The 19,931-nt window shown below is 35.1% G+C and overlaps 1 protein-coding gene and 2 long non-coding RNA genes across 3 annotated transcripts; 1 reads left to right on the top strand and 2 right to left on the bottom strand.

Moving 5' to 3' along the window:
* Positions 1 to 1,661: 1,661 nt before the first annotated feature.
* Positions 1,662 to 2,559, bottom strand: LOC126772011 (uncharacterized). Its single transcript, XR_007669607.1, has 3 exons — positions 2,516 to 2,559; positions 2,354 to 2,429; positions 1,662 to 1,965 (listed from the first exon to the last, which is right to left on the bottom strand). It is a non-coding gene; the product is annotated as an uncharacterized LOC126772011 (long non-coding RNA).
* Positions 2,560 to 5,604: 3,045 nt separating this feature from the next.
* On the top strand, positions 5,605 to 8,350 carry LOC126771985 (uncharacterized). Its single transcript, XM_050492187.1, has 3 exons — positions 5,605 to 5,665; positions 6,926 to 7,305; positions 8,113 to 8,350. The coding sequence occupies exons 1-3, from the start codon at positions 5,605 to 5,607 to the stop codon at positions 8,230 to 8,232; spliced, it is 561 nt and encodes a 186-aa protein (XP_050348144.1). The 3' UTR covers positions 8,233 to 8,350.
* Positions 8,351 to 13,507: 5,157 nt separating this feature from the next.
* LOC126772013 (uncharacterized) lies at positions 13,508 to 14,776 on the bottom strand. Its single transcript, XR_007669609.1, has 4 exons — positions 14,657 to 14,776; positions 14,474 to 14,583; positions 14,237 to 14,393; positions 13,508 to 13,575 (listed from the first exon to the last, which is right to left on the bottom strand). It is a non-coding gene; the product is annotated as an uncharacterized LOC126772013 (long non-coding RNA).
* Positions 14,777 to 19,931: the final 5,155 nt, after the last annotated feature.

Here is a 19,931-nt window from a genome sequence, read left to right as displayed (position 1 = left end):
CTATGAATACGAACGGAATTTTTGCGCCACCTTGATACAATGGTGCCGGCGCAGGTAAATTTAATCTCTTCTCTTTTAGACTTTTCCCAAAAACGCTGTTATCAAAAATTCCTGCGTCAGAAAATCTCCCCATAGAGCCCACATCAATCATAATGATTTTTCTTCTGGCATCAGCTAAACACATCAATACTACAGAAAACCTCTTTTTGTAGTTGAAAAACGAGGACCCAGTTTTCGAGGGAGCCTTGATGTATACGTGCTTGCCATCAAGAGCACCTGTACAATTTTTAAATTGCCATAGTTCATCAAAATCTTTTGCGATTTCTTTCCAGTCCTTTTCGGTTGGTTGCGGCATAACAAGAGGTTGCAATACATTCCATAAAGCATCACAAACCTCATCAACTATTCTCGATACACTTTTCAATCCAATTTTAAAATTCTCTCCCATCGTTGTAAATGACTGACCGGTTGCTAAATACCTAAAAATAAACCTATTTAATTATACGTAACGTATGTGCATCTATTATTTTTTTATAAATAGACCATAGAATACATTGTGTATGTTAACTGTTTCAGTGAAAACTGCAAAATCGCGATGGAAACAACTAAGAGATAACCATCGAGATGCCTTAAAAAGACAAAATGCATATATTGTTCTATCAGAGTTTTCATAAACTTCATTAAGTTCATGAAAAGTACATCTTAAAGCTCTATAAGAATTTTCGAATGTTTCGAAGTTTGGAAAAAGGTAAAATATTCACTGTGTTCTGAACGATGTTTGATATGATTTCTTAACCAAAATCTATGTTTCCTTATAGAATTGTTCAAATGGTATATAATTCTGTTTCTTCTGACTCCAACTCTTCTGCCTCGAGTAATGTAAAGTAATAACGTATTAACTGTTTCGACAACATGTCTGCTGTCACTGACATTTCGCGTAGCACTAAATCAATCGCTTGCCGCCGAGAGCTCGAAATAACTCGTCGCGTACTCATATCCCCGCGTATGAAAAATAGTCCGCAACTCCGCTCCGCATTACTTTCTAGCTCCGCTCTGGTGGACATACACAGACTGCAACTCCGCTCCGCATTACTCTGTTACTCCGCTCCGCTGCCTCGCTCCGCTACGGTGGACAGGCAGCCTTAAACGTGTATAAGAATCAATATCTTTTATTAGGGACATTTTTTAAATTAATGTATAATCTGTTCCGAGTAATGTTTTTACATCTCAAGGTACATTTATTTATTCTGTAAATAGGTAAACGTAAATCGACGATCGCCTAAATATTTGTTCTATATTTGGCTATTACATCAATGACAGTCAAACAACGATATTTATAAGACGTAAAGGTTCGTTTACGTACCATATTTTATTAAAGTTTTAATCTAAATGGAAATAAATCGGACAATGCTTTCAAATATTAATCTCGATTATTAATACGTTAATAATTAAATTATATTTTTTTAATGTATTTTAATTTCACTAAGAATATTGTCACGGTGTTCGTTCCACCAAGTTACCGTTACATTAATAAAACTGATCATAAAGATTATAAAATTTTAATTATAAAATTTACAACATAAAAAATCAGGGGGTGGGCCCTTGACAGCATCTGGTCAATTAAGTTAACATTCATGCAATAAAATATTACAAATTAGTTGTAGGCGAGTTGGCATCGGTTAAAATTAAGTAATAGACTTAAATAAAGAAATAAGCAGGATAGTGCAAACCCCGAACGCATTGTCACAATGAGTGAACAAATAAATAAAAGCAGTGCGAAGCAGCAAAAAGCACCAGCAGTAACAGCAGGCCACAGGACAAGCAGCCTCTCCTTCACAAAACAGCGGAGCCTCCAACAGCCCCAAATCAGCCACAATTCCTAGGTTGAGTTCACCGAAAAATATTATATTACTTTGTAATGCAATATACAAAGTATATATAAAATTAAAGAAAAATAAACACTCCCTGTGAACAAAACAACTTATTACCTATCTTGCATAAATACTAAGAAGGTCCTAAGAATGCCCTAGACACAGGTACAAAGAAAAATAAGTTAATAAAATCAAGTAATAACCTAAACAATTGAGGTTATTAAAGTTAACTTTTAAAGTGTCAGAATATGGCAAATTATTGCTTAATTAGCAATAAAATATTATTAGAAAGCATGAACTATACTTAATTTAATGGAACAAAGCTTTTAAACAATTCGAATCACATTAGGATTCGACCCAGGTCACCTAGTACATTGACAAGGTCTATGTTCAGTTTTTGAACAAAATATTAAGAAATTGATAAAAATAAATATTGAACCACGTGATATATTGAATTGAATGTAATTTATGCATCAACTCACCTCAGGAGTGTTTAAATATGTAGAAATAAGGCAATATATGACTTATATTGCAAGAGGCACGGTTTCGATACAAAGACTGGAATTAAACGAAGAATCGATTAAATACTACTCAAATAACAAATAATATGCCTCGACTAAACGAATACAATGTGTTTTACTTACGGCTTGGTAACTCGAACCTCTTAAATAAGTTTTACAAAGTAGATGACCTATATTCAACGAATATACTTACAAAAAGGAATATATTTAATCGTTTAAACTGACAGGCATCGGTAAGCGACCGGCGCTTGCTCAACGATCAAAAAGATGTTTGACCGGCGAACAACGTAGTGCTGCCATCTCTCAAACAGCATAGATAATAAATGTCGAAACAATGAATGCCGATTCGATAACCGTAATTTATTTTATAAACCGGTTAGGTTAGGTAAAATAAATACAATATTTTAATAAAATTAAAATATTGAAAAATTAAAATTTTTAGGGTTACAAAATTTAAAACAAAGCATAATACAAGGACAATGTAAGAAGGAATGCACTTGATTAATTTCTATTTAAATGTTAACGGGAATTAGTAGTTACCTTCTAGGAAAGACGGCTTGCAACAATTGTCTCGTCGCTGAAGTGTGGGAAGTCGAATCGTTTTCTGCCATTAGTCTGGCAGGCACGGTGATTTCATTGTCAGTATAAGTAGGTAGTTGTTAATTTTTTTCGTTATTTATGTTAGAATTTATATAAGGCAATAAAAGCCTTATTTATTGATTGATTTTTTCCATATAAGTAGGTGATTAAGGTATTATATTGTTAGCACCACATAACAGAGTCACACACAATATAGACCATAGAATAAATAAAATCGCTGTCTATAAATAATCGAGTATAATAATTTATTAAATATTTTGTATCGTAATTAATATTAGTCTATTTGGATCATTAGGTCAAGTTTACGTCAAACTTTAGAGTTTTCGAAGTAAGATCGAAGAGCTTAGTGCGTGTCAGTATTTTAATAAATATCTTAGTGTTATAATTTAAAAAAAAACTTATATGTAAAGTCTAGATCGAGAGACAGAAAAATATGTGTAAGGTTCCATTTTATAAAGAAATAATTCGATTGGTAAGAAATAAGTCTTTATTCAATAACAAAATTCTTAATGTTGTCTAATAATGTCTAAAGCCTCCTAACCCTGTTTGAAGATTATCTCCTTAAGATAACAAAAGCGATTGAAGATGAAGAAAATATATTTTATAAATAGTAACATTTTACAACTTCAATAAATTTTATTCATAATATTAGGATTTTAAAGATTTCTAATTGCCCAGAAAATGTACAAGATAAGTCTAAAATAATACAGCAGTAAAGCGCTTAAACATTAATTGTTTCAAAGACAATAAGTAACTATAGTCGTAATTTTTATGTTCCCTTTTAGGGTACTGGACAATGAAAGTAGATAGGAATTTACCTGAAATTCTATAAAAAATTATTTCACAAAAGAAGATAATATATTTAGATCAGATCTAAAATGTTTGGATACATTAAAATTAATAACTGTTTTTGCTTAATCAAAATGCCATAGTGGGTTTTTTGAGAATACTAATGAAAATTTTACATTATTTGTAAAAAAATCCAAAACTCATTTAATATAAACTGTTGCCAATTTTCTATAAAAACATGCTAAATCTATATTGATTCGATTTTAAGGTTCCGTTGTGCTTTCCGTAGAAAACCTTTTCGCCTCACCGCAAGTTCTATATATGCTCATGCGAGATGATTTAATATTCATTTATATAATTTGTATTTATTATGAAACGAACAAATATTAAATTTTTATTGTTTATTAGTGATTTACTAGATCGTGAAAAGATTTAATTCACTATTTTTAAATATAGAAATATGTCCAGGGATAAAAAAGTGGTATGCAACGAGACCTCATTATTTTTAATTTTATTTTGCAAATGTTTTAAAAAATAGACTAAAATTTAATGGGAACTAGGTGAAGTCTCTTCGACATTCCAATTACCCACATAACATAAAATAATCATGACCTTATAGGCTAGGCCACCCGCTTAAATTTAGTTCTTTAATTAATAAATGTTTGCGTTCAAAATTTATTGTTAATAGATTTAATGAAAATATTATATTAAACATGTATTTTTTCAGACAAAATATAATTACTAAATAATGAAATTTGTATAATATGGGTTAACAAACATTTCAGAAAATGATTTTATTTAACTGTATTTGGACTTAATCGGTTATATTGCTTAGTACAACTTTAGTATAATACTAGTTTAAAAAGATACAGGTAAAAACATTGGTTCTAGAAAAGAGCATCCAATAGGATAAGGAAATAAACAATAGGTTTATTGAGGTTTCCTTGTTTTTTTTTTTTTTTTTTATAGAATAGGAAGGCGGACGAGCATATGGGCCACCTGATGGTAAGTGGTCACTAAGGGTCCGTTCACACAGACCGGCTCGGAGAGGAGAGCAGATTTTTATCACGTTGGAAACAGTGTTTTGAGTGATTGTAGTAAAGTTTATTTTTGCATTTGCACCTTTTTTGTCATTAAAAATGCCTGAACGCGCTTCGTGTGAAGTAATAAAAGGAGCCGACCGGCTCCGCTTGCGTGCTCTTTCTCGCTCGCACCCGCTTTCAGATCTCTTCCAGCCGGTCGATGTGAAATAGTTGGCGGCTCCGCTCCGGCCAATTCCAAGCGTATACGACCCGGTCTGTGTGAAAAGAAAAAAGCAGGCCGATGCTCTCCGAGCCGGTCTGTGTGAACGGACCCTAACGCTCTTAGACATTGGCATTGTAAGAAATGTCAACCATCGCTTACATATCCAATGCGCCACCAACCTTAGGAACTAAGATTTTATGTCCCTTGTGCCTGTAATTACACTGGCTCACTCACCCTTCAAACCGGAACACAACAATATCAAGTATTGCTGTTTTGCGGTAGAATATCTGATGAGTGGGTGGTACCTACCCAGACGAGCTTGCACAAAGCCCTACCACCAGTATACAAAGTAATGCTTAGCGACCGAGTTGAGCCCAAAACATGTACCTTATATTTTATACCTGGAATTGACAATTTAAAAGCACGGTACTTTGAATAACTGCTGACAATTGCTATCGGATTCTTATTTGAACTGTAACTACTAAACAAAATCGAATCGATAATTTTACTGTTTCTTAGTGAGCATTTATTAAGAAATATTTATTTATTTTAAATTGCAATTCATTTCCCTTTACAAGATGTTCGCCGATATTGACGCCGCTCTAGCGCTGCTGGAGCTGCACAACAGCCCCCGTCAAGGTAATTACGAAAATACTTGTAAGTGATAGCTTATTATTATAGATAGATAAGAAATCTGAATAAGGATTAATTTTAATTTATAACGTTTAAATTTTTACAGTCGAAACAAGATCTATTGGCGTCGCAACGCAGGTAACGATAAAACTAAAATGGTTTCTTTTGAACTAAGGATACCTAAGTACCCGACATTTGTCTCCCAATAAATATCAAACAAAAGATTTCGTTACACATGAGACAGTACGCAACCGATGCATTTCTCAAATGTTTTAGATCAAATAATAACTGAAGTAAAATATTATTAGAATATTATAACGACACTATTACTGACTGAACTATACTATATTTATAACTTATATACCTCCCTTGAATACACGGGCGAAAATTTGTAAAAAAAAATTTAAAAATTTTCAAGCGAGCCACCTAGCTTAATTTAGGTGAATCATATAACTGTAAAAACGGTCATTATATATCTAAGCCTAAATTTATTTAACTGTGACCAGCCTTATAGTTATTAAGACTTATAAAATCTCGTATATTTTATGAATATAATAAATTGTAAGAAGATCGTATATCGATATCGAGATCGCGTCGTAGTATACATTTTTGAAGCATTTATTTTTCGACAGAAGCAATCTCACATTAATCAATACGGTTTTTTTAATCTTTACTATATCCTCGTATATAAAATATATAAATGGAGTACCTATGTTTAATATATACCTACCGAGGTACTAGTTAGTATTTGAGTTCTTCAAAACGTTGTATAATTATTAAGTATGTATACCACATACAAATGTATCGACAAATAACAGATGTGCTTAAATATTTAAAAATAATAATCTTCTGCGAAATCGTGAACAATATTATTTTGTCATGCATTGATTGTGTGTAAAAAGTACATAAGTAGTTATATATATATATATATAGGTATAGATATAGTAAAAGACTAAGCGTTCGAAATATACGATTAAATTAAAAAACTTTCAACGCTAGGCGAGCCAGCCAACTGACGATGATTGGTCGGCCGCCGAGTTACAGTACTGATTCAAACATTTACAATTATGTCAATAGGTTACGATTAAAAGTGGTATATTAGCTTTGGGTTACCTTCTCCTGTATATAACGTATTCCCTTTTGACAATAGAAAATCAAAAATAGGAAAGAAGCAATGCAATGCTGAATGTTCTATTAAGCCAGTCATAATAGGTTTACTCTTAGCCATTTAAGTCATAAATAACAAGATTTTCTTTTATTTTTCAGCCGCAAATCAGAGGAACGTTCAGAATCTTAAACTGACATTCGATCAAGGAACGCAGACCGATCCTGTTCTCGATTATCCTTCAATTGTCAATTTAGAAGAACTGGAAACGGCATTAAAACACTTGTACCAGCAGGTCCTAGCCGTATTATATAATTCCGAAAAAAATGAAAGTCGATCAATAATGGATAGGACATCTGAAGATCAAGGACTAGATGAGAATGAAGAGATTTTAGCAGTAGAAGAACCGACCATTGTTCTTCAAAATACGTCAAGTGTTGAGCTCGAAATGGATGAGATGGCTGGTGGCTTAAAAATACGTAGAGTATCAGCGCAGACTACTAACGCATGTTTGCCATTGTCGGTTAACAATGTTGATATGGTTTGTATGTTTATATATTATTCATGTGTATACATAAGTAGTTAAGTATATAAAATTTAATTACCTCTAAAGTTCGACGTAAACTTGACCTAATGATCCAAATAGACTTTAATATTAGCACAGAATATATAACGTATCTCTCTATCACTGGCGTCCAATGGGTAAAAGTAATTTACTGAAAGAGACCAGGTGCAGATCTAAAGGCTTTCGTGCTTTCCGAGGCAAGGGTGTTAAAACTGCTAACTTCGGAAGTCCGAGCTGCTACTGACAATTTCTCAAAAAAAATCCAGCAACATTATTATTGGTCCATACGGGATCTTTAAATATGTGCTTTCACAACTCAAAGGCTACAAACGTATTTATATTACATAGGACTCATAATCAACTGAATTGTAGAATTTCTATGGTCCTAATTTAATTTCAAAACGATTAAATAAAAACGAATTGCAATTATTTTTAAAGAACGCTTGACGTATTGTTAAAAAGCTTAAACACATTAAACTATAAAGTTATTATTTAGTATGAATTACGATACAAAATATTTAATAAATTATTATACTCGATTATTTTAAAGACAGCTATTATATTTATTCTATGGTCTATTTTGTATGTGGCGCTGTAATGAGGTGCTGACTATATAATACCTTAATCACCTGTTTATAGGGAAAAGATCAATCAATAAATAAAAGCCATTATTGATTAATATAAATTCTAACATAAATAAGTGAATAATGAAAAAAATTAACAACTACCTACTTATACCGACAGTGAAATCAATATAATTATTAAAGTACTTTTAATTCGTAGGTTTCAATTGGAAACGGCAATGTCACCGTGCCTGCCAGACTAATGGCAGAAATCGATTGGACTTCCCACACTTTAGCGACGAGACGAACATTTACAATTATGTCAATAAGTTACGATTAAAAGTGGTATATTAGCTTTGGGTTACCTTCCCCTGAATATAACGTATTCCCTTTTGTCAGTTAATAGAATTTCAAAAATAGGAAAGAAGCAATGCAATGCTGAATGATAGAACATTCAATAGCCAGTCGTAATGGGTTTACTCTTAGCCATTTAAGTCATATATAACAAGATTTTCTTTTATTTTTCAGCCGCAAATCAATCATTAGCCATGCCAAGTCAGAGCGCACTAAGTAATAATAATATAATAACTCAAACTGACGACCAAGAGGTAATACTTGCATTCAATGCAAAATTGTATTATTTAATTGTAAATAGTAGACGATATTGTCAACACCGTCGCTGAAAGGTGCAATGTTCCTAAAAGGATTGTTAGGTTGGTATTCATATTTTAATCCCATAACTTTTGTACCTTTTAACTTTTTAGATATTTTATTAAGAAAATGGAATATTTTTTGTATTATACCATCTAACAAAAAATCAGATAACATAAAGTAAAAAATTAAGTAAATGACAAAATATGTTTTTGTAGTCCGGAGACTTAGTGTTAAAAAAATTACAGAAGTTCTATTACGACAAAATGTTCGGACGAAGCAAAGTTATATAGAAATCGTCAACGGTACAGAAAAAAGCACGAACAACAAAACCGAGAGAACGTCTCGCCATCTTCTGCGAAGCGGACGAATCCGAATATTTGAGATTAAGGAGACAAAGATCTTTTATTAATTTGTACCATTTGTTAATCTATTAAAATATGTAATTACTTTTAAATAAAGTATAAAATATACTAATAGTTTTTTTTTTTGATAAAATAATTAATCAAGTACAAATTTAAATGTCATGACCAAGAAAACAATATTATCATTATTATATATTTGTATCAATATTACATCTTAACATAAATTAAATCAACATTCACAGAGTAAACAATTGTGTTTTTAGTAAAGTTAACATACTATACAATCTAATCTGAACAAAACAGTGTGACTTTTTTGTGTGGTGGGTGTTTTGCTATAAGCATTTCACTATCTACCGATCATTAACTAATACAAAAGAATTGAGTACAAAGGGACGAAAGCTTTTTACGAAACGTAAAAAGCTGAGTCAATCAATCAAACGCAATATACCAATACTCAATATAAAGTCGATAATATAGACCTCACAGAAAGTAAACTTCGTAACATTATACAGCAAGATTTAGCTTTAACAATACATAATTTAGTAACCACGCAGCTAAATACTATTAATGATCAAATAAAAGGTTTTTGTGAATCACTTAACTTTATTAATGCGCAGTATGAGCAAATGAAATCAAAACTTGAGAAAAAATTAAACATTGTTGACCAACTAAAACGTGAAAATGATAATCTTTAATCCTCTGTAAAAGACCTTACCTCTAGATTAAATATTGTTGAAGTGCATATGAGAGAGTGCAATGTTGAGATAAATGGTATTCCTGAGCATGGAAATGAAAATTTATCAAATGTAATTGTTCAATAAGTAATGTTATTGTAAATCCTTTGACGGAAGACGACATAAAACATGTTACTAGAGTTGCGCAATTTAACCGAAACACCGAAAACGAAAAACCGCGATCAGTCATCGTCAAGCTACAAAGTGCAAGACATCGAGACGCGATGTTAGCGGTTGTTGCTCAATTTAATAAAAAAAATCTAAAGAAAAACTAAATCACATCACCTCGGAATGAGGGACATGTAAACCTATATATGTTTCGGAATATTTATCGCCAGAAAATAAAGCACTTCACGCAGCCACACACACTAGAGCCAAGGAAATGAAATACCGCTTCACTTGGGTGAGAAATGGAAAAAGTTTTGTACGTAAGGATGAATTGAGCCAGGCAAAACAAATCAAGAATGAAGATTGTCTGAAGCTTATAAGCTAACATCATTATTTCTACCAGTATTATGGGTTAGCAAAATGTTAGATATATACTATCAAAACGTAAGAGGCAACAAAAACGTACGATATCCTAAAAAATTTCCTAAATTCTAATTATAAAGTTGTAATTTTTACTGAAATATGGTTGAACTTCGCAATCTCGAGTAATGAGCTGTTTGATTCACGCTATATAGTGTACAGGAAGGATCGTTTTTGTTCAGAACTCTCAAAAAAAGACGGAGGAAGCGTATTAATTACTATATCTAAAGATATTTCTTCTTGCCGAGTATGTCATTGGGAGACCGACAATGAAATGATGTGGGTTAAATTAGACATAACCAGTGATTATTCTGTTAAAAAAGGCGGTGTTTGTGTTGTATACCTACCACCTCCGGTAAAAGTAGAAAATACTAAATTTTTTTTTGAAAATATATATGTTGTTACTAATCAAATTGATGATGTAATAGTAGTAGGCGGTTTTAATATGGGCCTTATTGAATGGAATGCAGGTGATGATTGTACGTATTTGATTCTGTATCATCCTAATCTGTTAATAAGTCTCTCGTATCCTCATATATCATACATCCGACCCAAAGTCTGTATACGATACAATTTTTATAAGGCTGATTATGCAGAGATTGGTAACGAATTAAGTGATATGGATTGGTATTACAAATTTTCCAATTGTAATAATGTTAATGCCATGATAGAGATACTTTACAGCACTCTGTATGAAATAATAGAGCGATTAGTACCTAAGCGAAAATTACGGAATTCTAAGTATACTAAATGGTTCAAACACAACCTTACTAAGTTACTCAAGGAAAAGGAGAAAATATGGTAACCCTAGGGATAAACTTGAATTTCAAATATTGCGTAGTCACTGCCATGATTTATTTGATAGTTGTTATAATAACTACAAAAGAAACGTCGAATATAATATTCAAAAGAATCAGACTTTATTTTGGAATTACTTTAAAAGCAAACGTAATGTAAATTTTTTGCCTGCATCTATGTCGTTGGGTGGCATTAGCGCTAGTTCAGGCGTAGAAATAGCCAACCTTTTCGCTAGCCACTTTTCTTCTGTCTATCCTAATGAATCTACACACACGATAACTCCAAATAATATACATTACACTTCACACACATATAACTCACATTACAACACTTACTAAAATAACATTTAACGAAGAGGTGTTAAAAAAAATTAAATCATTAGATCCTGAAAAAGGAGCGGGTCCAGACGAAATTCCACCTATTTGAATAAAAAGATGCGGCTCTGCTCTAGCTTTTCCATTGACGTTAATTTTTAATAATTCTATAAAGGACGGTATTTTCCCCGAGGAATGGAATAAAGCGCGAATAGTACCAGTTCACAAATATGGAGACCGATCGAATAACTACCGTCCAATCTCTATCCTTTCCTGTCTTTTTAAGCTGTTAGAGAGCCTAGTGTATCCCTTGCTTAATAAACATTTTAACAACATCATCACACACTCGCAGCACAGTTCAAACTAATCTAACACATTTTACTTCAGACTTGGCATTAGCAATGGACAGGGGGGACCAGATAGATGCTATACATGCTGATTTCAGTAGCGCATTTGACAAAGTAAACCATCAAATACTTCTTAATAAATTACATCAGTATGGCCTTGGAACCACTCTACTTAGATGGTTTCAGTCATATTTGGCATAAAGATCTCTTACAGTTGCCGTAACTGGGTTTGAATCTCAGATATATTTAGCTAAAAGTGGGGTTCTAATGGCTCACATTTGGGTCGCCTCTTGTTTCTCGTTTTTATAAACGATATTACTGAGAATATAAAGTATTGTATGTGTTCATTTGTGTTTGCAGACGATCTCAAAATATACAAAACAGTAAAATACGGTCGTATTGTACGACCTCAACAATATTATTGCATGCTGTCATCTCAAAAATATGACTGTTAACGTAGGCAAATGTTTTCATATAAAATTTACCTGTAAGAAAAAACCGCTTGTTTCTAGTTACTCAATTGAAAATAAAATATTACAAGAATTATCGCAAATTAAAGACTTAGGAGTCACTATTGACAGGCGTCTAACCTTTGTAACTCATGTTGATAACATATTTGTTAAAGCGGCTCAAAATCTTGGTTTTATCAAGCGGAACACTCAAGGCTTTTCAAGGAAAACTAAATTACTCTTGTACAATTCATTGGTGCGTAGCTTAGTCTTGAGTATGCTAGTGTTATATGGAACCCACTGTATAGCGTACAATCTCAGCGTATTGAGAGTATTCAGCGAGCCATTACGAAACATCTTGCTTTTTCATGAAAAGGATTTTTCGTATAAATTTTGCCAAAGAACGTTTGGCAAAATTTATACGATTTCTCTTCGGAGTAGGCGCGAAATGTTAGAACTTAAATTCCTACACAGTATTATTAACTATAAGGTAACCAACTCAGACTTAATTGAGAGAATACTGATATCAGTTCCGTCTAAGTCACACAGAAGTACTCACACACACAAAATATTTCATACTCCTTGCGTAAAGTCTCATATTGGTAAACAAGCTCCCTTAGTACGGTTGTATAGTAAATATAATAATATCGTTAGATCAATACCGAGATTGACATTTTTTATGACTCTACCTTAATCTTCAGAAATAAGTTACTTAATTATTATAAAATGCATGATTCGTTTTAATTATTACTTTTAATAATTTTAATTATGATTTCGACGATTGATTCTTTATAATAACAATGACATTATTTATTATTTAATTTTGACATTTTTAATAGTTACAGATGATTTTTTGTTACTTTTAATTTAAATTAGATTAGATGGAATCTGGAAGTGCTATTGTAATTGACATGCATATTAGATTTACTATTCCTGTTTAATAAAATAATTATTTTTAATGCTTTATATGTATGTTGTAAGTATGCTATTACAAATAAATAAATATTTATTCCGAATATATCTCCCCGAATACGCGGGCGAAAACTTGTAATAAATAATTTTAAAAATTTTAAGCGGTATATTAGGTATAAATAGAGTACAGCCAGTAATAGTATCGTGGTTATAATACTCTAATAATATTTTACTTCAGTTATTATTAGATCTAAAACATTTGAGAAATGCATCGGTTGCATACTGTGGTCACGCATAATGAAATCTTTTGTTTGATATTTATTGGAGAACAACCGTCGGGTACTTGGGTGTCCTCAGTTCAATAGAAGTTTATCCACCATACCATTTTAGTTTTATCTTTACCTGTGTTTCGACGCCAATAGATCTGGTTTCGACTGTAAAAATTTAAACGTAATTAATTAAAATAAATCCTTATTTAGATTCGTTATCTATATACAATTAGAAGCTATCACTTACAAGTATTATCATGATGACTCCGGTGGGGGTTTATGTGCAACTCCAGTAAAGCTTACGCAGCGTCGATATCTGAAAACGTAGTCATTTTAACGCTTAATTAACTGCAATTTAAAATAAATAAATACTTCTAAGTAAAAGCTCACTAAGAAACTGTAAAACTGTTTATCGATTCGTTATTGTTTAGAAGTTCAAATAAGCTTTCGATGGCAATTGTCAGCAGTTATTCAAAGTACCGTGCTTTTCATTCCTAGTATAAAATATAAGGTACATGTTTTCGGCTAAACTCGGCCGCTAAGCATTACTTTGTATAACAAGGCAACCTCAATAAACCTATTGTTTATTTTCCTTATCCTATTGGATGCTCTTTTCTAGAACGAATGTTTCTACCTGTATCTTTTTAAGCTAGTAAGTATTATACTAAAGTTGTACTAAGCAATATAACCGATTAAGTCCAAATACAGTTAAATAAAATCATTTTCTGAAATGTTTGTTAACCCTTATTATAAAAATTTCATTATTTAGTATTAATATTTTCTTTGAAAAAATACATGTTTAATATAATATTTTCATTAAATCTTCTTCTTATTTTGTTCACGGGTTCTAAACATTTTGCTTTCGTCAGCACATTTCGTGGTTATGCTGGTTCTAAACACAAGAAATAAGAAAAATGAATACAAACTGATATAAAATCAATATATCTTTACATTAATGAAAGTTAGTTAAACTTTACCTTACTACATTCTCTGGTACAGAATAATTTTCTACCACAGTTTAAACAATATCATTTACTAGAGCTGCGTCTAGTTTCTTTTTAGCAGGTTTGTCAGGAAAAGCCGGTGAAGGCTTTCCTGTTCGCTAACAGAGATGCTAAATGAGCCGCCAATACCCTGAAAAGAATATTGTGCCATGTTAATATGAATATCGACATGAAGTGGTGAACATGTCCAAGAATGTCATTTAAACCTACTTTCTTGAAAAGGCAGCTGTCAAAAGTTTACGAGTGCCATTCGTATAAGTCTAGTCCATGTTCTCGAGAAGTCTGGCTGGAACTGATGCATTTCCGTCTCCAATTAAAACCTAAAATGATTATGTTTATATTAATTATTAAATATATTCCATGTAAAATAAACTAAGGCGCCAAAACCCATACCATTTCGTTATTTGACTTATTCGAATTTCTTAGTTTTAAAGTTCCTTTCTCTTCTTTATGAGCTCTCATGTTACTGTTTGTAAAGACATCGCGTTCTTTTGCAAATGTTCAATCACAGTCTCCAAGAGGACTCTAAAATTAATTATAAATAGAAGTTATTTAGTAATGTCTCATAGTTTACATTAAAAAAAACTATATTACATATACACACATTACGAAAACTCTGTATGAATCGAATTATTTTAATCCTCTCGTCTTTATTAAAATTCTAATATGATTTTGATTTAATTAACTAAGTACATGGTTGACAGTCGCGAACGACAGACATAAATTAAACATGAAAACTCAGTGGTAGATACCTACTTGACCCTGCTACTACAAATGTTCAAATATGTACCCTCGATCTTAGATTAAGCTTCACATGTTCCCATTGGGTTATTTTGATGTTGTTATATTTTTGAGCAAAAAAAAACTAAGACACCATTATGATTTATTGTCATTTCTCATTATTCTATCTTCATTATTGTCAGTTAACCGCGGTTTTTTGGTCATGACATTTAAATTTGTACTCGATTCATTATTTTGTCAAAAAAAGCTATAAAATATACTTTATTTAGAAGTAATTACATATTTTTAATTGATAAATAAATGTTCAAGGAACTTGTACTTGTTGAAAATTTTCAAAGATCTTCTTCACTTTGAGCTCATTCTACCATACTGTTCCACTGCGTTTTAAAATTTACCTATTCCTTTATAAACATACAAGGTTTTCTGATTTTACTTTCTTATGATGCTTAATTTATAAAAAGAACTAACTAAACTTTCTTCAACTTCAACAATAAAGGTTTATTTTTAACAGGTGACCCTCTGTTTCGAACTAAGTGTTTTATCCACTATTTAGATGTATGCTTGAAATATAATCAAATATTCGTTCTATATTTGGCTATTACATCAATTACAGTCAAACAACGAGATAAGTGTTTATAAGAAGGTAGTATAATATAAGTAGGGTAAGGTAAGGTAAGATAGTAATTTTATAATAGCTAAGTTTCGTTTGATTTATACGTATATTAATTACGTAAAATGATTTTTCTTTAAACAATATAAATTAAACAAACGGACGGGCCAAATCTTATGGCCGGCGTCTGTAGTGTCTACAATCTTGGCTTACGCCTAAAGAGGATAATTCGTATGAGCAAATCGTTTTATAATTGCTGTAAATAAATACAAATTGACGGAGGAATAATAACTACCTATATACGATCTCAATATCGATATACGATCTTCTTACAATTTTATTATATTCATAAAAAATACAACATTTTATATACATCTTTATATCTATAAGCCTGGTCTCGGTTAAATAAATTTAGGTTTAGAGAATATATGTAGGTCGTTTTTACACTCATATCATTAACCTTTTTTTTTATCGTGGGGAAATCCTCATGGATACCCTCCATATTTGATGATACATGGAGGGTTATGTCGGACTCTTACCGACTAAAACCACCACGGTTCCAGCGATCCACACTTGGCGAAGTTGCGGGCACGCTTGCGCATTCTTCCGCGCCTCCACCTGTAGCTATTCTTTTTGTCGAACCCTTCGATGTTAAATACCACTGTTGGAATGTGCCGGTTATGCTCACATATTTTTCGACCTGAAGGACCCCATTGCCCGGAGGTTCTCTTCATGGAGGTAAATAGTTGGCGTTGCGATGCCGTCTGTACCCTGTTCTCGAGTGGGCCTACGAGTGCATCTTTCTTCCTTTCTCTCTCCGCCGCCACCTTTTGCTTCATGACACCATCGCAAAAGGTTATCATCGCCTTCCAGGACTTTTCGCTCTCTAGCATGGACTTTACCACAGCTGGTAGCGATAAATCTTCTCCTACAGCTGCAATCAAGTGGCGTCTCGATTCCTCCCATGCAGGGCACACTTGTAAAGTACGTGTCGCTGTGTCCTCCTGCGCTCCGCAAGCATGGCAAATTGTAGTTGGTTCCCTTCCAGCGATTTTCCACAGATATCTCCCGAAACATCCGTGTCCTTAGAGAATCTGCACTAAATGGAAAGTCAGTGGAGAACGTAAAAGGCATTACACCATTTGAGCAGGACCGTCGAATCGCTTCTATTGTAGCGTGGCCTGCAGTGGGCTCCGCCAGTCTCTCTTCCTACTTTCGAATAAGTATCGAAAGTTTATTGGCCCTCCATTATTTTTCCTCTACTGCGTTGTAGAGACCATTACGTCTACAGCATTCAGACCGTCACAAATACGTCTCGGCTAGAACTTCCGCCTCCAAATCCCAACGAGGAGAACCAGCGAGAACGCATGCTGCCTCAAAGGATATTGTTCGGTATCCTCTGATGGTTCTCGTAGCCATGATTCGCTGTGGTCGCCTTATCAGTGCTTTGCTTTTGTTTTTAAGAGCGTTGACCCAAATGGGAGCCCCGTACAGTGGCATCGATTTGATCACCGCGGTATAGAGGCGACTGCATCCATCGTTTGGACCAGCGACATTTGGGAGTAGGCGTCCAAGTGTATTTGCTGTGGCCACCAGTCTAGGACACACTTGTCGGAAGTGATCCAGGAATTACTATCGACTATCAAGAACGAGGCCTAAATACCTAAGAGTCGATCCGACTTCGATGGCAACTCCTCCGACTGTAATACTAGCGGGACGATGGAAGCAGATCGCTCTGGATTTGTAGAGAGCTACCTCTAGCCCTAAATTTCGAATTCTCTCTACCGCCTGAGACACTCCGGCAGTAGCAAGAATAGCGGCCGTTCTAAAGTCACCTCCTCGGGCTGCCACGAGGGTATCGTCTGCATAGCAGACCAGGTTTACACCTTGTGTCAAGTCACCTCTCAAAACCCAATCGTATCCAAGGTTCCATAGAAGTGGGCCAAGAACAGGGCCCTGGGGGACACCACAAGATAGCTTACGTCGACTCCATCCTCCTTGTCCTTTATACGACACTGTTCGATCTGTGAGGTAGGAGTCAATCAAACGGCGTAGATAGAAAGGTACTCGGTGATACCTTAACGCTTCTCTAACACCAGCCCACGGCAAGGTGTTGAATGCATTGGCTATGTCCAAGGACACAGCCAAACAGATATCACCTTGTGCTTGTTCAGCGTCAAACTTGACCCGCATGATTGCGTCCAGCGTCGATCGTCCTCTCCGAAAACCGAATTGATTATCGGAGAGTCCGGGGCCAACTGTACTTAAGTGCACGACGACACGGGAAGCTACAATTCGTTCAAAAAGCTTGCCTATCTCGTCAAGAAGCACGATAGGACGATATGCAGATGGGCTATCGGCCGGCCGTCCATCCTTACGAAGTAGGACTAAGTGACCCTCCTTCCATGTCACCGGGAATCGGCCTTGCTCTAAGCAGGACGAAAAAATACACCTGAGCTTCGTTGCAAATGCTTCGAACATCAGGACGTTGAGCCAGATTCAGCCTGAGATCCCATCCGGTCCAGGGGCTGCATTTTTGGAACGCAGACTTGACAAAGCTGCTTCAAGCTCATCTTGAGTGACCATCAACCAACCAGGCAACAATGTGTCTACATTTTCTTCTATGTGAGGCGTCGACATATCGGCGGCGCCCAAGGGTGGAGCTTACCTCGAACCAATCGATATGGACTGCCCCCATGGGTCTCGATTGACCAGGTCTATCATGTGATGGTATGCAGTCTCTTTCGCACTTTGAATGGCAAGCTTTAGAGCCTTTTTTGCATCTTTGTAGGCCGCATAGAATTGTTCTTCTCCAGCTTCTAATTGAGACTGTTGTCGTCGCCGTCGTCTGCGATGTCTTGTGTATCTCCGTCGGGCTTTAACGCAGGTTTTACGCAATGCGGCAATTTCGTCCGACCACCAATAAACTTGCTGTCTGGAGGGAGTTGCCTCGACCCGAGGCATAGAAGCGTCACAGATGTCAGCCATAGCGCTACGCAGTGAGCTAGCTATCTCATCAATATCGACAGGTTGCTCTATCGGACTGAATATCCATGTCTGAACAATTGCGGCTTCGATCAATACATCCTTGTTCAGACGTTTCGAGCTCCATCGAAGTTTGGTCAGTCTTCCAGCTTGCGCATTCTTTGTTATTTGACTTCCAGTGATTTCGAAAAGAATATACCGGTGATCAGATAGGGTTTCTATGTCCTCAGCGACCCTCCAGTTCTGAACGCGGTTTATCAAAGTGGTACTCGCGAATGTGATATCAACAATTGACCCGCCTTGTTGCCTCACACATGTGTTGATGCTAAGATCGACTTCTGACAACCATTCTTCCACGAGTTTTCCACGGGCGTCAGTAGTTGGACATCCCCACATCACTGATTTTGCGTTCAGATCACCCGCAAGAACCACGGAAATGTGGTTGGTGTGACTGAACACGGCCTCGACCCCATTCAGAAATTGTTCAAATTCTGCCACGGTTTTGTTCGGAGAAAAGTATGTCCCGATGACTAGAACTTTCCCGACGTATGCCGCAATCCATCCACAACCTTTGAACACTGCCAAAATGAAGGGCACCAGGGTTCTGTAGGACCAGGGCTACCGTATTATTTGCATCCCCAACCCAATTATAACCGTCGGCCACATGTGTGGACCACTCGAGCATACTCTGTACGAGTAGATCTTGCGCTCGGGCACAGTGGTTGATGTTATCTTGTAACACCTTAAGGTTCATAGTCGTTTTATGGCTAATTGTCTTCCTCCATGGCTACGACGTCACTTGCCTGACATGTCGTCTGTGAGGGCTTCAAGGTAACAGCGTTCCTAGGCCTATTCTTATCAGAAACAGATGCATTGCAAGCTTTGCACCCCGATGCGTGACTGACTGCGGTCAACCTGTGCTGTGCATTTCGCCCCTTTGTGCCCTATAACGGAATTGCTTGGGTTCTAGGAGTTTGACCTTAGCCGATACCCATCCAACTTGTAGCCGACCAGAATTGACGATCGTTTTCGCTGCTTTTATAGGGCATCGAACCTATACAGATCCTAGCCCAGTTGGCATAACCCGGATTACACCAGGTTTTTTATGGTTTCCACTGGGCAATTCCCAGCCTGAGCTACTGCTACTGCTACCTCTGAAATGGAGATATCAGCACACTTTGTCGGTGTAGTTATCCGGACATTACCCTCATTCAGGTGTTCCCTTAGCTTTTTGGCCAAGGCATCTGCCTGCTCGGCACTGGCTATGCTCGGCACCTCAAGAATTCGAGCTCGGTTAGTGTTGTTGCGTAGGTTATACCTCTGTCCTCTGCT

The sequence above is a fragment of the Nymphalis io genome, chromosome 11, assembly GCF_905147045.1.
Source record: "Nymphalis io chromosome 11, ilAglIoxx1.1, whole genome shotgun sequence".
NCBI classification, from domain to species: Eukaryota; Metazoa; Arthropoda; class Insecta; order Lepidoptera; family Nymphalidae; genus Nymphalis; species Nymphalis io.
The sequence above is the reverse complement of the archived record's forward strand: the minus strand, read 5'-3'. Positions and strand labels throughout refer to the sequence as shown.

What these genes read in the sequence shown, in the direction of transcription:
- LOC126771985 (XM_050492187.1), top strand. Translation starts at nt 5,605, where the DNA reads ATGTTCGCCGATATTGACGCCGCTCTAGCGCTGCTGGAGCTGCACAAC. An exon ending in GCACAACAGCCCCCGTCAAG is followed by an intron (nt 5,666 to 6,925) that starts GTAATTACGAAA and finishes TTTATTTTTCAG; the next exon opens with CCGCAAATCAGAGGAACGTT. An exon ending in CGGTTAACAATGTTGATATG is followed by an intron (nt 7,306 to 8,112) that starts GTTTGTATGTTT and finishes TTTAATTCGTAG; the next exon opens with GTTTCAATTGGAAACGGCAA.